The following is a 16853-nucleotide window of genomic DNA, read 5'->3' as shown; positions in this document are numbered from 1 at the left end:
TGTATGTCTTTCTAAACATTACAGGGATCCGAGGGAGATAGCAGCACTTTTCGAAGCTCGTAATTTCTCGCTATAAGGCATCTCCACCTGCTCCAGAATCTCTGCTCCATTTTTCGATGGTGGCATAGATGTCGCTCCTTTCTGTCAGCTGTTGGATCTACACACGATGGTTTTGCAGCCCAACCAAGCACATTGCGTAAGATAATGTCTTTGAGCTAATATCGGCTCCGTTTAGAATTTCCCTCATGTTCCCCCTGTGGTTGCGCTGGGGAACGAGTTGGTCAAAGCTATGCTTTTGTTCCGCGAGGATGTTTCACACGATCCGGGTACTACACGTTGTTCCCCCATTAAATGCTGGTACTGGTTTAGTGTCTAACCCGTTTCTTCAATACATTAATTTAGATCAGTTTCCCCTGTAAATTACACTGGTGAACGAGCATTGAATATTTTCAGCTTGTGTTTTGCCTCTGCCTCCCAGACTTAGAGTCTTGGGGCATGCGTAATATAACTCAGTGTATTTGCACTTCTAGAAAAAATTTGAAAGGTGATTAAGATCTTTAAAAACTTTGAAGAAATGTCATAGCACCTAAAATACACACTTTCCCTTGTACTTTAATGTACATTTTAACCTACCATCTGTATGTTGGGAAAAAAGTTTCCGGACATGTTATTTGTCTGAGCTATAAAGTGTTTATTTTAGTGCTTTCTCTAAAAGATCCACTCATCACATCTACAGTGGTTTTATATGTTTTCAAATTATGACAATTTTTGCACTGTCGGGCTCATAGTCATGACTAGCAGTTAATAGAAATGCCTTTTTTTTTTTCAACACAAAAATTTGAAATTGAGCTGGAAAAATTAAATCAATGAGCCGGTGTGTTATGGTGTGGTGTGTTGCGGGCCAGGTTTGGTGGACCGCTCTGGGCCAGAAAATCCAGGGCCACTTTTTAGTCCCAGTCCGCCCCTGCCCGAGCCCCCCTTAATTTCTGACCCTGCATCACTGTTCTATTGCAAGTGTTCTTGGTGAGAGAAATATCCTTTATTAATACAAAATGTGATTAAAACTTGCAGAATATTAAGCATAGAATATAAATATAATACCATAGTGGCAATCAACGTTTTTTTTTTTTTTTGGTGTGTAATTAATACAATGATGAGGCCCGTGACACTTTATTTCTTTTTGCTTCTGGTCCCCAGTAGAAAAAGTTTGGACACCCCTGGTGTACAGGCAATATGGCCAACCATAAGTGAAAAAGTATCACTTTACTTTGAAGGACCTAAGGAATCGAAAGAGACCTAATTTCTTTTTCTTTATTTTTGTTGTTGTTTAGTTTTTTTGTTTTCTAATTTTTTGAACAATAGGTGGCAAAACTGCTCAGGTAGTCTCATTCTTGGTGGTGATGATTTACAGCATGTTTCGTTTCAATGATCTTCACTCATATTTTCCTCAGAAAATGTAGCCTAAGTCTAGTTATTTTTGCTGTTCCATTGGGTGCCACTACTGTCATAGAAACTACACACCATTACATTTATCACCTATGAACAGTTCTCATATATTCTCACAAGAAACAGGGAGAGAATAAAGTGAAATAAACTTTGCTGCTTTTTGAAACATTGTGTCCTTGTGTATCAGTGTGTCACACTGTCTCTGCAACATCAAAAAACTAAATGTTCTGTGCAAGCTGGCACATGGTACATGAAGAACTATTTTTGACCTTCAGTAAACTCCAGAGAGGGGGAGGCAAGCACCTGGAATTACAGCTGAAGAGAAAACGAGAGAGGGTACACTTTTGTTTTGAGAAATCCTCTTATTCTCTCAATCCTGTCAGTCTGTTGTTAAATGTCTAGTAGCATCTCTGTGTGTGGTCAAATCGAACTGTTCTTCGGGAACTTCTTTTAGTGGTCAATGCAAGGACAAACACTTGCAAGAGTCGTATACTCCTATAATAACTTGTAATGTTTGCACAATATGCAGCATGAGAGTCACAAGATGTAGTGTGACTCTGTGTGACTTCTTTTGCTGCAAACTAATTTGCAAACATGCTGCCTTGAATTTATAGCAGCAAAGGGATGCTGATGGTTCAGCCCTAAGCTAAAATTATATAAACACAGATATCAGTATGAACATACTATATGTCTGTGAGTGTGTTGCGTGTGTGCGTGTTTGTGTATGTGGAGGTCCTTTTTGGTAAAACAGGATATTTAGCAGCTTTCATAACCAATGTTTCACCTATAGGATATACTGTATGTGGTTTGTATGGAAAGAGTGTATGTTTGGTTGTCCCCCTTTCTATTTGTGTTTAGCTAAAGACAAATCATAATTTTTTGTATGCTTCCAACTTTGTGACAGTAGTTTGGGGAGTGCTTGTTTATATTCCTGCATGACAATGCCCCTGTGCACAAAGCACTTTGGTTGTGGAAGAACTTGAATGGCCTGCACAATGACTCAGACATGAACCCCATTGAACACCTTTGGGATGAAAAAACATGCATGCAATGTTGACTGCTTAGCCGTGAGAAACACCTACTATATTGCTATCAGTAAGTTATTAAGATCAACAGTTGACAGATCCCAAGTAGATACTGTATATCAGCTTGCATTTAAGATTGTTTTGCCTTGAAATAATGCAATTCTTACATACCTTTGCACAGCAAAACTATGCAAACCACCTCAACTGTTAAAACCCACATATACAGAACCTCTGGAGATACATTCTAACTAGATATGACAAATAACACAAGCTGAAAATGGCTAAAGTGTTTAAACTGGACACAACATAACAAAGCAGCCCATTTATTTAGCTTCTTGAACCTAAACTTCATCTTGAACTACATCGTCCCCCACCGAGTCACATCAAGAAAACAGATATACAAAAATAAAATCATGATCTGATCGACCTTGAAGTAGTTTCCAGAGGTCCTTCTATGATAAGTTTTTGACATTTGAAATCCAAACAGATTTCAGAGCCCTCACATCTAAGTAGGCTATTTTGACAGGCCACAGCAGACTACAGCTCCCATTTTCCCTCTTTCTGTGCATATTGCTGTAGCTTTGGGTAAAAATGTCTGCCAAATGCCCACTCCCATAGTGCACTATGAAAGAAGCAGTTGAGTCTCCCTACTCTTTAAAACTACATATATATTTGTAAATATCTGAATATTTTGCAATCTACTTTAAATATATTCATTATATACTTTATAATCAACAACTTTAAATCAATAATTTTATATTTGTACATAATTCTTAATTCGATTCAATTCAGTTTGATTAATTTGATTACGTAATTTATAATGCTTCATGGGACTGTAATTCATTGAAAAAATGATTGGGAAAAATACTCTTGTGCACTTATGACACTCCTCCAACCTGAGAAGTCAGGGCTTAAAGAAAATCCTAAATTTCACACTGTTAATTGCTCTTATGTTGTACAATACAATCACTGCAACATGAACTTGAAGCAAAATCCCTTTCAAGGCAAGTCAGTCCAATCGGCAGCCATCTTTGGAACACTCTTGGGCAGGCTAGGCAGCTATGTTCTATGTAAACAAGCAGCATAAAAGTATAACATCTACAGTACGTAAATAGGGAAAGTCCAAAATCTCCAAAATGGTGTGTCAAGATTACAATCATTGAACATATTTCAAATCAGGAGTAAAATCTGACAACACTGGTATCATAAATTGTGCTTCTTCAGCTCAGATCACGCTAAAAACATTATTTTTCAAACTGGTTCAGCTAGTGCACATATTGCATAATTAATAAATCCATAGCAACAGGCTGCGGTGGGCAAGATATTCCATTTTTCATTATCTCCCAAGCAGCACTCTGACTAATCCCTTTGAATGATGTGAGACTCACGTAGGAGCTTCCTCCTTTGAAGTTTCTGTTAAAAGTGCACTCAATCAACCACGTAGTGCCAAAATATGAGAATGTTACAGAATAGCAGGATAATTTGTGGCAGAGGAAGGAAATTCTTTCATACCCAAAATAGCAACAGGTAACATTTTTTAATGTTTATTTAAATAGGATACTTGAGCCCTCTCCAGCTAAACCCCCTTAATCTAAACCTAATCTGGTGACCTCAGAATTGGATTTGTTTCCAAACTGGTACAGTTCCTCAGGGAATGGAGAGTTCACTTTATCTGGAGAACTGTGAGAGAAAGAATCTGCCGAACATTGTTTCAAGAATTGTACACTAATGGGGAGTCATGTAATGCAGCCACAGTAGACGAATGCATTTTGCGGAGCTCTCAACCATATTCGGTTAAACTTATTCATCGGACATCGATTCTCTAAAACTTTTAGTCAAGAACCACTGATATGCATACCAGGTCAAAGATGAAACACAGTAATGCGAGTGTATCTCCACCTTTAGACAAGGAATATGTGTCAACATGAGTCTAAATCCCAAGATGGCGGCGGGAGACACGGAACAAGCACACCTGATCTTGATGAGTGCGGCCTGTATACTCAAGGAGATATGAGACGGAAACGACAGACTTGCTTCCCAATTTAACTGTAAGCTAACCGAAAGTAAAAGTAACATTTCTGACTTAAATAAATCAATAGACGGTCTGGTGGTGAGAGTTACCGAGACGGAGACACACTATATACAAATCGTCAACCTACCGGAGGGCAGTGAGGGCACTGATCCAGTACATTCCTTCACAGAGTGGATCCCATCCATTTTGTGTCCCGAAAATGTCCTTGAATGGATCACCATAGAGCGAGCGCATAGGACACCCGGTCCCAGTTGACTAAGCAATGGAAAACCGAGACTGGTGCTAATTAAACTTCTGAAATATCAGGAGTGCGAGTGTATTCTATGCACTGCAGCCACGGTGTCCAAGGAGAGCTCCATACAACATCTTGGGGAGCGAGTCAGGTTTTTTCCTGATTTGAGTCCTGCACTTGTGAAGCATCGCAAGGAATTCAACCAGGTGAAAAAGGAGTTGATGGCCAAGAAGATAAAGTATGCGCTGCTGCATCCGCCCACACTGAGGACTGATCATAACGGACAGTGGCTGTACTGTAAAACACCAAAAGAAGCAACAGACTTTTTTGTGGAGTTATCTGCTTGAAGGTGAGATGAGAATTATGCAGTGAAATCAGTAATGGACAATTTGAAATGGATACTTTTCGCTTGTAGGTTCTACAGCTTGACCATAGCGCATATTTAATTTTCATCCAAGTGTTTCTTTTTTTTTTTTTCTCTTTTTTTTTGATGCTGCATGCATTTATTTGTTATAAATGTGTTGGGTGTAAAGCTTCAGTTCATAATGTAACTAACTATTAACCACAGTGGGATACAATGGACTTCAATATGCTTTTATTTTTATTCACATCAGTTAGATGGCTGTGGACACTTTACAGTGTTTATATTTGTGCAGTCTCAACATAACTGGACTATGTTGCAGTTACTCTTCGTTCAAAGGTTGGTAAGCTCTGATCTTAAAACGGAATGTTATGATGGAACACACCACGAAGCTCCAAAAAACAGGATCTGCATCGCTAATGTTTCAGAGCGATGCTTTCGAGGTAGGGGAATACAGTTGTTTGATTTTTTTTTCTTGGTTGTTCAGTTGTTCAATGGGGAGGGGAGTGTACCGTTTTTCTTCTAACTCAATTTGTATTTTTGTTTAACTTTTACATATAGTTTACTACGAGTAATTTTTTTGGAAACACTACTACTTTCCAAGTAACACAATTTTATGTGAAGCTAAAGCCAATAAGTCTTAGCAAAACTGACAGAACGTGGTTCCTATTGCAAACAATTATATCCTAGATTGAAAACATAGAGTAATGACTAAAATAGTAAAATATATATCTTATAATGTCAATGGGCTTAATGGACCAGTTAAACGAAAGCGGGTGTTAGGATATTTGAAGAAATTGAACATAGATGTGGCATTTATACAGGAAAGTCATCACACTAAAACTGAACACCAAAACCTAAAAAGGAAGTGGGTTGGTCAAGTCTTTGCCTCGTCATTTAGTTCTAAAGCTGGAGGGGTAGCAATACTAATAAACAAGAACCTGCCGTTTACAGTGACAAAAAGTTTACATGATGCAAATGGGTGATATGTACTAACACAGGGGAACATGTACTCAGAAACATGGACATTTCTAAATATATATGGCCCAAATTATGATGATCCTGACTTTATTCAGTATCTATTCTTAAAACTATTTCAATATCATTGCAATTTATTGATAGGAAGGGACTATAATTTTTGTCTAGACCCAGTCTTAGACAGATCGTCCAGTAGACCAACTGCTAAAACTAGAGCTGCTAAATCCACCCTGGTTTTTATGAAGGAGCTCAACCTCAGTAATATATGGAGACAGTTTCACCCCACAACTAGAGATTACTCCTTTTACTCAAGTCTACACAACTCCCATACAAGAATTTACTATTTTCTGATGTCCCAGCAATTCATACACAGAGTGCTGGACACAGAATACCTATCAAGAACCATTTCAGACCACTCTCCCCTTATTTTAACTGTGATGATGCCAGAGGGTGAATAGAGTACATATAGGTGGCGATTTAATCCCATGCTTCTTAAGAGGCCTGAATTCTGCCAAGTCATTAGGAATCACACTGAGATATTTTATGAGACAAACTATGGCTCGTCTAATAGTTTTATATTGTGAGACACATTAAAAGCCAAAATAAGAGGACATGTGATATCATACACTAAAAGTTTAAAAGAAAAATGCACAGCTGAAAAATAAATTCTACAACTAGAGAGAGAACATCCAACACACCCTCACAGCGAAATCATCAGGATTCGTACCACTTTTCTAAATTTGGCTAATTCGTAGGATATCGTGTGACTGAACTCGTTTGAATTCCTACGACTTTCACGACAGCCACTGACATCGCTGGACATCGTTTCCATCTAATTCGTGACAATTACTTACTTCTTTCACACACAACAGCTTCCTATCATGTCAGTAGATTCTCTACTGATTGGTTAAGTTTAGAGAAAGGGTTTGGGTAAGGGCATAATATTAATAAGTATGTCCTTAATGCCTCACGTGGAACTAGCTCTTCCACATTAAACATCCAAAAGTTTGCACGTGATGAAGACGTATGAGTTTATGCGAACAACATTGTGCAAGACCATATGAAATAGCCAACTCGTAGATTATGTACGACTTTTCATGAGATTGGGTTGCATACAGAGCAGAAAAGAATATCCTTAGAACGAAGCAAAGATTTTATGAATTGGGGGAAAATGCAGATAAGGTTTTGGCTTGGCAGCTTAAAAAAGAGGAGAATTCAAGGATTATAAATTTTAAGAAAAGGATGATGGAGAGAAAATATACAATCCCAGAGATATTATTCTAATCTATATACATCAGAATCAGCTAACGACCCTTTCGCAGTAGATCAATTTTTGTCGGCTGAATTTAACCAAAGATGATAGAGAAGAACATGAACACCCCTTTTCAAGGGAAGATATTGAAGAATCAATATCCTCTATGCAATCTAACAAATCGCCAGGGGAGAATGATTTTCCATTGGAGTTTTATAAGGCATTCAAAGATCTGCTCATGCAAAGATCCTCTCTTAATGGATGTTTTGAACCTAGCAAGTAAAATGCAAAAACTACCTGATTTATTTTCTATGGCCCTGATAACAGTTATACATGAAAAATAAAGAAAAGCACCCCTGTATCCCTTGACGCGGAAAAAGCCTTTGATAGTCTAGAGTGGCCCTATCTGTTTAAAGTATTGGAGAAATTTGGCTTTGGACCATCTTTTATTGGATGGGTCAAAACTCTATATCATAAACCACAGGCGAGGATTATAACCAATGACATACTGTCCAGTGAGTTCCCGATAAATAGAAGCAGCACACAGGGATGCCCACTATCCCCTGGGCTTTTTGCTTTGGCAATAGAACCTCTAGCGCAAGCTGTGAGACAAGATCCTGAAATAAGAGGGTTTTTAAGTTGGACAGTCGATTCACAAAATTAGTCTATTTGCTGATGATATTATATTGTTTTTAAAAACCCAATTCAGTCCCTCTCTAAATTACAAAGACTGCTAGATATTTACGCCACAATCTCTGGATACAAGGTGAATTACGAAAAAAGTGAGATATTACCATTAGCTGACACTGACTATGAAGCCTTAGTAGGAGTAAAGTCCTTTAAATTGTCCTCTGGGATTTTGGTATTTAGGAATTATGGTTGATAAAGATTTGAAAAATGTGTTTAAACTCAATTATTTGCCTTTAATGGAAAAAATTAACAGTGACCTAAACAGATGTTTAGATCTCCCATTAAGCTTACTCGGTAGAATTAACTGCATCAAAATGAATGTGCTTCTCCGAATTATGTACTTATTTCAGTGTTTGCCCATTTTGCTAACAAATAATTTTTTTAAAACACTAAATAAAAAGGTCCGCAAATTCATCTGGAAACATAAAGTACCAAGAATTAGCTTTGCAAAGTTGACATGGGACTACAGGCTTGGTGGACTTAGTCTGCCAAATTTTTTCATTAAACTACAGGGCGGTACAAATGAGATATGTCTCTTGTTTGTTTAAGGACAACACTACCCCCTCATGGGTGCAGATTGAAGCCCATCCCTTCAGAGACATCCCAGCCAGAGATATGATTTATAAATGTAACCCTAAAAATGTTCTTAAACAATAACAAACCCGCTTACAAGACACCTAATTAAAACATGATCAGAGGCTCATAAAATCCATAAAAATAAGCTTTTAACAATGGTAAAAGAGTAATACAATCTTTAAAGTATGGCATGAACAAGGTATTAAGTATCTTGAGGATTTTTACAAAGATGGAATATTTATGTCATTTGAACAGCTTAAAGAACATTATGGTTTATCTAACAAAAATGTTTCTGTTACTTGCAGTTGAGGTCCTTCTGGGTGACCAACTGCCTTTGCCTAACTTATCAGTTATAGAAGAGGCCCTTATGTATGTCTCTGAGAAATGTATATGTAAAATATACTCCATATTAATAGGACATTGCCCCAATGTTTTCTAGCTACACTTAACTCCAGGCTGAAATTGGTCAACTATAATTTTTACCATCAAGTGTATTTGACTCCTCAAAAGTTGCAGAGTTACAACCCCACAATTTGTGAATTATGTTTCAGGTGTGGGATAGTCAAGGACACATTCTTACATTGTACCTGGCAGTGTGTAAAAGTTAGACCCTTTTGGTGTGATATAGCTGATACGTTGTTCACAATTCTAGGGACACCATTTCCACAAGATCCAGAACTGTATTTACTAGGAAACTACTCAAATATAAATCTTGACTGAAACTCTGTGAAATTCATTGATATTGTGCTCGCTGTTGCTAAAAAATGCATTGCTTTAACTTGGAAGTCAGATTCTAGTCTTTCAGTAACAAAATGAATATCAGAAATTATCAAGTGTATGCCCCTGGAAAAAACAAATCACCTATTCATTGAAAAACAAATATAACATATTTGTAAAAATATGTAAAAAGACTTAATTTCCAATGTAAGCTATGTGAGATGAAGTTACATGTTACAATGTTGTTGTTTTTTTGTGTTTTTTTTGTTTTGTTTTTTTCATATTAATTTTACTTTATGTAATTGTTGTCCTCATTTTAAGGGTTATTTTATTTTATTTTCACACATCCATGACCACATAATTGTCAATGTTATGTTAACTGATTTTTTTTTTTTCCATGAAAATGTTAAAATCAAAATAAAATATATATAAACAGAATTGTACACTTATGCCTTCAATGTTAGTCTGCCCATTCCTGAGCTCAAATTGGTTTTTCAAAATGTGTGTTGACTGGTGTGTTTTTTTTTTCATTGCTCATATCAAGCATATAGCGCTAGGCAGAGTAGCAGAGGTTGCAATATAAAGCCCTTTGTGTCTTAAAGTAATGGGGCCTGGTGCAGCCATTTCCTCTATTAGACACAAATTGAGTTAGCTTATTAGAGAGAGAAAACAACAGCAAGGCCCTTTTTACACTTCTCAAACTACTATCCATCCTGCACACATAGCCCTATTTCACAATCTGTGGTGTGTTTTTGATTCCAGTGAAGGATCCAGTAATATGGCCAACTTTTGCAAACACTTCACATTACAGTGTATGGTTCACATAAAGCATGTGCCATGATCCTGTTCTGTCTGCCCTCCGGTCCCTGTCTGTTTTCTCTTTGTGTGTGTGTTTGTCATGTGTATGTGCAACTGGCTGTGTCTGTGTTTCTGTTAGCTGTGTGCTTCCATGTCCCCGCCTCCTCTTTACCCTTGTCACTCTCCCTCGTTTAGTCCTTGTCATATTAATTGCCTTCACCTGTTACTCATGCGGTTGCCCTCTCTTGTATTTGTCAAACTGTTTTGTTAGCTAGATTGTTTGTTCCTGTTTCTATCCTGTTTCCAGTTGGTGTTTGTTAGTAGTCAGTCTGTTCCTGTCTGTCCTAGTTATGATCTTTAATCTAATTTGCTTTGTTTGTTTACTCTCCCCTGTGAGTTTTGTTACCTGTTCTGTTTTCAGTTGTATTAATGAAATTCACTCGTTATGTTACTATAAGCAATTAACTTACATGCTAACCAAAATTAAAATGGTTTTGGGTCATTGTTTTGATTATGTTTTTTTAAAATGCTGCTTTATCCTTGTGCTTTTTGGATAATCAGTCATTCAATATTTTAAATATTATTCGGATGAATCCGTTATTCGTTTTAAAGTCATTATCCGTGCCTTTCCGAATAAGGTATTTGGCTTCGGGCACATCCCTACACATCACCTTGAGTTAATTTATTATTAGGCTACTCAGTATTCACTCACTTAAAATACATTATGAGATGAACACTGTAATGTAAATTATACAACAGTTAGTTCTGGTCCTCGAATCTGATTGGATTGCTTGTGTTCATGGCATTCTAAACTAAAGTGTAAAAGCAGCACAGATAAGAGCAGCTAGATGTGTCTTTTCATTTATCCCTGTGACATTAAAGATTTTAGCAAGCAGGTGGCAACAAAAGACCATTTATGTGTTATGAGCCAGTTAAGTTTGACGTGCATCGAGTTAGCGCACATCAGTCAGCGTGTGGTTTCTTTTAAGTCATCGGCATTGTCTCACACTTCATAATCGCTCGGATGACAACTACTACATTAGTGCATTTTTTTGTGACAGTCCTAAGTTGTTCCAATTTTTTTTTTTTTTTTTTAATGTTTTACTTGTTACATTGAACTGTTGTATAAAAGCAATATAACACTCGCAATCGTGCTATATGGCCATAAATAAGCACGACTTTGATTACCTGCAGCCAAATCACAGCTGTGCTGTTGTAATGCCATACAGAACTCTTGCTTGTGTGATATTGCTTTTTTGTCACCTAACTTCAACTTCATCAAACAACACTAATTTTAGTTCCCTAAACAGAATGGAGCCCAGCTTTTCACCCAATGCTAAGACTATCTTATCAGCCTTGCTAGTGCTTTGATATCAGTTCTATTAATGAAGTAGGTCAGTGTGCTGAAGTCTGCAGATTCCTTTAGCCTTGCCTGCGCTTGACTTGCGTACCTGTGAATGTCAATGTTAAGACATCTGAATTAGCATTCACTCCAAGTGGCTGCCCAAGTAAGTGTCTGAGAAAGCACTCTCACTTTTGCTGTGCTATTATGCTCCATAATAAACCCAAATAACGCAGTGGGGCAGACATACTCTCTAAGTTGTTTACTGTCATGGCACTTGGAGTTTTATTGGATTCACATTTTAAATAATCACATTCTTCTGCAAACAACCTGTTATTTAGCTGGGATCCGACCAGGCTTGAAAGACTCTGAAAGTGAGATTTACCAACATGAACACAGAGAAGTTTGCATTTTGCTGCCGAATGTTTCAGTATGCTGACATTGACCCCATTCTACGGCGCTACTGACAAGCCCCATCTCCCATCAAATGTTTTCACATCAGTTCAAGTGCGTTTACCTTCTCCTGTCGTGCAACCAATAGCGCATTGCAACAGTGTGGGAGTTCCAGATTTCTGTCCAGGTTCTTGTAGGTTGCAACCTATTAGATGAGAACCAATGCTCATGACCATACATATTAATTGGAGAATATTCAGTATTTAGTAATAAAAAAAAAAAAAAAAAAAAAAAACAGAGTGCAGAGTTGCACTTGTGTGAGATACAGTGAGACCAAAGCACTCATGATGCATTTATCCTAAAGAAACAGTAAATTAAGTAAAGTCATTAGAGTAATAAGGGAGGTTTCTGCAGCATTTGATAGCATAAGGGAATTGTTTATTAATCTGTCAAATGTTCCTTAAAGGGAAAGTTTAACCCAAGAATGAAAATTATGTCATCTTGTACTCATTTCATGTTGTTCCAAACCAGCATGTGTAACACAAAAGGAGAAATTTTGCTGCTTTTTTCCATTAAATGAAAGTAGACAGTGACCAGTGGCTGTCAATCTCTGAAAAGGACGAAAAACACCATAAGAGTAGTCAATTTGACTTACCATATATTAAGTCTTCCATATGATAACTTTGTGTAAGGAACAGACTGAAATTTATGTCATTATACCCTGATGAATCTTCTCCTCCATCGTAGCTTTCTAATCTCATTCATACTCGCGCACATTCATACTCACGCATATCCAGACTTTGTCAAGTTGTGTCATGTCAGTGACGTCAAATGTCATTGTCATGCATCTTGCGACTTATTGTGGTTGCCCAGGTTTGAATATTTGCAAAAAATGAATGAGATTTGCTTTTTTGTCCTTTGTGGAGTTTGACAGTCACTGGTCACTCTCTGCAATCATTTTCAGGAAAAGATTTTACATTCTGAAAGTCATACGGGTTTGTAACAAAATTAAGTAAATAATGACAGAATTTTCATTTTTGGATGAATAGTTCCTTCAACTCTCAAAAAGACATTATTTCATGGTGGGTTTTGGTAATTAGAAAAATATGACAACAAACATAGATTTGGCAATGCACTCTGCATCCTTACAGTAGCCTATATAACAACAAAGCATGGAAAATGAGGTAGTGTCTGTTTTTAGAGATCATCACCAGTATCGATGAAGGGTTTTGTTTTGTTTTGTTTTTGTGTATGTATGTGTGTGTGTGCTCTGTATCAGAATCACACCTTGTCCACTGGCTTGCACAAAACTCCTCTTTATTGTGTTATTTATTGTGAAGGGATCCAAGCTACCTAGGGACCAGAATAAGAGACTTTTGACAACCCTAGCAACCACCAAGACCACCCAAGCAACAGCATAGCAACATGCTAAAAAACAACCTTAGCAATCACTTAGCAACATCCTAGCATTGTGGTGGTAGACATGCATCGCTCACATTTTCTTCCAAAAATGTCTAGTTTGAAATATGCTTTCATCAAGATGTGACGTTTTTTTTTTTTTTTTTTTTTTTTTTTTTGTGCCTTTGCATGTCAAAGATTAAATGACAGCAGGTAAAGAGGCCTGAGGTAAAAACTTTTCATAACAGCTCAAATGTCAAACTCACTTGTTCACAGGACAGCTATGCAGTAAAAGAAGTCACATTGTAATGAGTGCACCGCAAAAGCCTGACAGGCTTAGTGACTGTAAACTGCATAATGTTTGTGTTTTACCAAACTATGAGCAATGAATGTTTTCTTTTTTTTGTTTTTTTTGCTCCTGGTGCAAAACACTACCCCACAGGCTAGAACCTGACACAGTTACATAAAAGTATTTGTTACCATGTTAATCATTAATATAAGGTGACCAGATTTCTGAAATGCAAAATGGGGACATTTCTAGTTCAGTGGTAAATATGTCATTGAAATTTTTGCATATTACTTATCTATGAATTAAAAAAGGGGGACAATTCGGATGTTATGTATTTTGACCATATGTGAATGTCTCGGTTGTGGAATGTGAACGTCTCGGTTACGTGAAGCGTAACCCTGGTTTCCTGAGAGGGAAAGAGACGCTGCGTTATCGCAATGGGGACACGTCCCATGTCATGTGGTCTGAAGCCCTCATACAATCACAATTTATTAGCTGATGGCGCTTAAGCAACACCCCCAGGGAGCTATGTCACGAGCTCCATAAAGGCGCTCACTTCGCGCCATCGCGTCAAATTTTCTGCAGGACGAGCCTCTGCAGCTACTAGAGAGTATGGCAAGCTTACGCAGTGTCTCGTTCCCTCTCAGGGAACCAGGGTTAAACTTTGCGTAACTGAGACGTTCCCTATCGAGGTCACTCGAGCAGCATAATTGCTATGGGGAACGATATCCATTCACACCATGCGAACAGCAGCTGCCAACTGTCTATGCCCGTGTGGCAAGCAGGTAGTGCCGCACAAGTGAGCTAACGTTTCTGAATAAACAGAAAATTATGAGCTTACTCCTGTTCCGACAGAGAGAATGTGGGAAGCAGGATTCAAACCCTCACCAAGATTTTAAAATCTCACAAATGTATGTGGCGAGGACACTACGCCGCCATCCAAATGTCTTCCATTGACGCACCTCTAGCCAAAGCCCATGAGGATGCAACGCTCCTCGTAGAATTGGCTCAAATACTCGAAGGCGAAGGTAAACCGTGCACTTCATAAGCACTCAAAATTGCATCGATGAGCCAATGAGACAGTCTCTGCTCTAACTTACAACACTGGCTAGTGTGGTCAACATAAACTCGCAGTGCCCTAACTGGGCAAAGCATATGTAATCTTTCATGCTCCTCCGACTCAAATGGGGGAGGATAGAAAGACTGAAAATGTGTAGTCTGCAAGCAAAAGGATGTAGACACGACCTTGGGCAGATAACCCCACCCTTGAATACCCTGGCATAAAATCCATACATAAGGGATTGATCGACAGGGCATGCAAATCACCAACCCTTTAAATGATGCCAATGCCTCCAGCAGGGCCATTTTAAGAGTCAGAAATTTATCAGTAACTGTTGCCAAGGGCTAAAAAGGAGCTCCAGAGAGTGCTTCTAAAACAACAGATAAATCCCATAATGGATCACGGACATGACACACAGGTCTAAGACTGCGTACGGCGTGCATGAAACGTGAGACAAGAGAATGACTACTGATAGAGACTCCATTAACAAGCATGTGCTCAGCCGCTATAGCGGCAACATACACTTTAAGCATTGCCAGGACAACCCCCACTCCAAAATGCTCTTGCAAAAATTCCAACACTGTACCGACAGGGCAGTGAATTGAATCTTCACCTCACGCCATACACCAAGAAGCAAAAATATGCCACTTAAATGTATAAAGATTCCTGGTTGATGGAGCTCTATCATTCAGAATGGTATCAATCACTGTGGGTGATAAACCATAATTAAATAGTGTGCCCTGTTGAGGGGCCATACCCATAACTTCCATAAGTCTGATCGGGGGTGCCAAATGCTGCCCAGAGCCTGAGGCAACAGGTCTGTTCTGACCTCCAGGAGAGAGACCAGCGTTGAAAACCATACTCGAGATGGCCAATACAGAGCCACTATCAGCAGCCGAACCCAATCCTCCTGAACTCTCTGCAGCACTGCGTGCAGTAGACTGATCGGAGGAAACACGTAAAGACGCGTTGACGGCCACTGATGCACCAATGGTGCCAGGGCGAGAGGGAAAACCAGAGGGGACAAAGTGACGTATCGCTTGAGGCGAACAAGTCCACTTCCATAGGCAGGATGGCCCTCGTATACAGTGTCCCAACCCGTGGAGGAGGCATCTCTCATTATAACTCTGAGGTGGCACACCTGTCCCAACGGAACACCCAACATCAGAAGGTGCATCCGTTTACATGGTAACAGTGTTCAGTAGCACCCACTCATCACTTTGAAGGGACGAAATACATGTGTCAGTGGATGAAGTCCCTTTATGGAGTTCATCCAGCACTGAAAATGTCTCGCATACAATATGCCCAGGGGAATGACAGCGGAAGCCACGATCATGAGCCCCAAAAGCCTGTGAAATGTTCTCACAGGGAGAACACGTCCCACTTTGAACATCGCTAGACACGGGCGGAATGACAGAACGTGAGCTGGAGACAGGCATCGTCTGCAAATTTAGCTCCACCCCCAGAAATAGAGTCTGTTGCCTTGAGAACAGAACACTCTTGTCTAGGTTTACACACATCCCTAGATTGTTCAAGTGGCTGAGATTGACATCTCAGTGTTAGGCAGCCAAAGTTTCAGAGTGGGCTAGCACCAACCAATCATCGAGATAATTCAAAACACAGATGCCCTGAAGCCTTAAGGCGTCAAAGCCGCATCCATTTTGTGAAAGTGCATGGTGCCAATGCAAGTCTGAACAGAAGGACGCAAAATTGGTATGCTTTGCCCCCGAAAGTGAATCTGAGAAATCACCTGTGCCTCGGTGGAATCTGAATATGGAAGTAAGCATCCTTCAAATCTATTGTCACAAAACAGTCCCCCAGCTGCACTTGTGACATTATTTGTTTTTGAGTTAGCATTCTGAATTGACATTTCATCAGCTTAGAATTCAAGCGCCTCAAATCCAGAATGGGATGCAAGCCTCCATCCTTTTTTGGGACCAGGAAATAACGGTTGTAAAAACCGCACTCTCTTTGAAAAGGGGGAATTTCCTCTATTGCCCCTTTTTCTAAGAGAGTGAATTTTCTGCAACAAAAATGGGGCTTCTCGAACAGAAACCTCTGCTGGAAAATCCCTGTTGAACACAGGCAGGTTTCACCTGAACTGAATTATATAACCATGCTTTATCATTCGAAGCAGCCACTTCGAAATGCCCTTCAACTGCTGCCAAGCCGACAGACGGGCAGACAGAGGGATTAATGCATGTCTTTGGGCTGCAACACGACCTCTGACCACTAGATGGCACACTTGGCTTATCTTTGGCAAC

At 39.0% G+C, this 16853-nt stretch overlaps 1 protein-coding gene across 5 annotated transcripts in view; it reads right to left on the bottom strand.

Moving 5' to 3' along the window:
• The window catches only part of LOC127421189 (uncharacterized protein KIAA1522 homolog), a 66871-nt gene that overhangs the window by 20003 nt on the left and 30015 nt on the right, over positions 1 to 16853 (bottom strand). For 2 of the 5 annotated variants that reach the window (XM_051664018.1, XM_051664020.1), the window contains exon 3: positions 11967 to 12047. The exons of the other annotated variants lie outside the window; for them this stretch is intronic. In XM_051664018.1, the coding sequence (XP_051519978.1) occupies positions 11967 to 12047 (81 nt within the window). The remainder of the gene's footprint in view (positions 1 to 11966; positions 12048 to 16853) is intronic. 5 annotated transcript variants of the gene reach the window in all.

Source organism: Myxocyprinus asiaticus, chromosome 30, assembly GCF_019703515.2.
Source record: "Myxocyprinus asiaticus isolate MX2 ecotype Aquarium Trade chromosome 30, UBuf_Myxa_2, whole genome shotgun sequence".
Classification (NCBI taxonomy): domain Eukaryota; kingdom Metazoa; phylum Chordata; class Actinopteri; order Cypriniformes; family Catostomidae; genus Myxocyprinus; species Myxocyprinus asiaticus.
The sequence above is the reverse complement of the archived record's forward strand: the minus strand, read 5'-3'. Positions and strand labels throughout refer to the sequence as shown.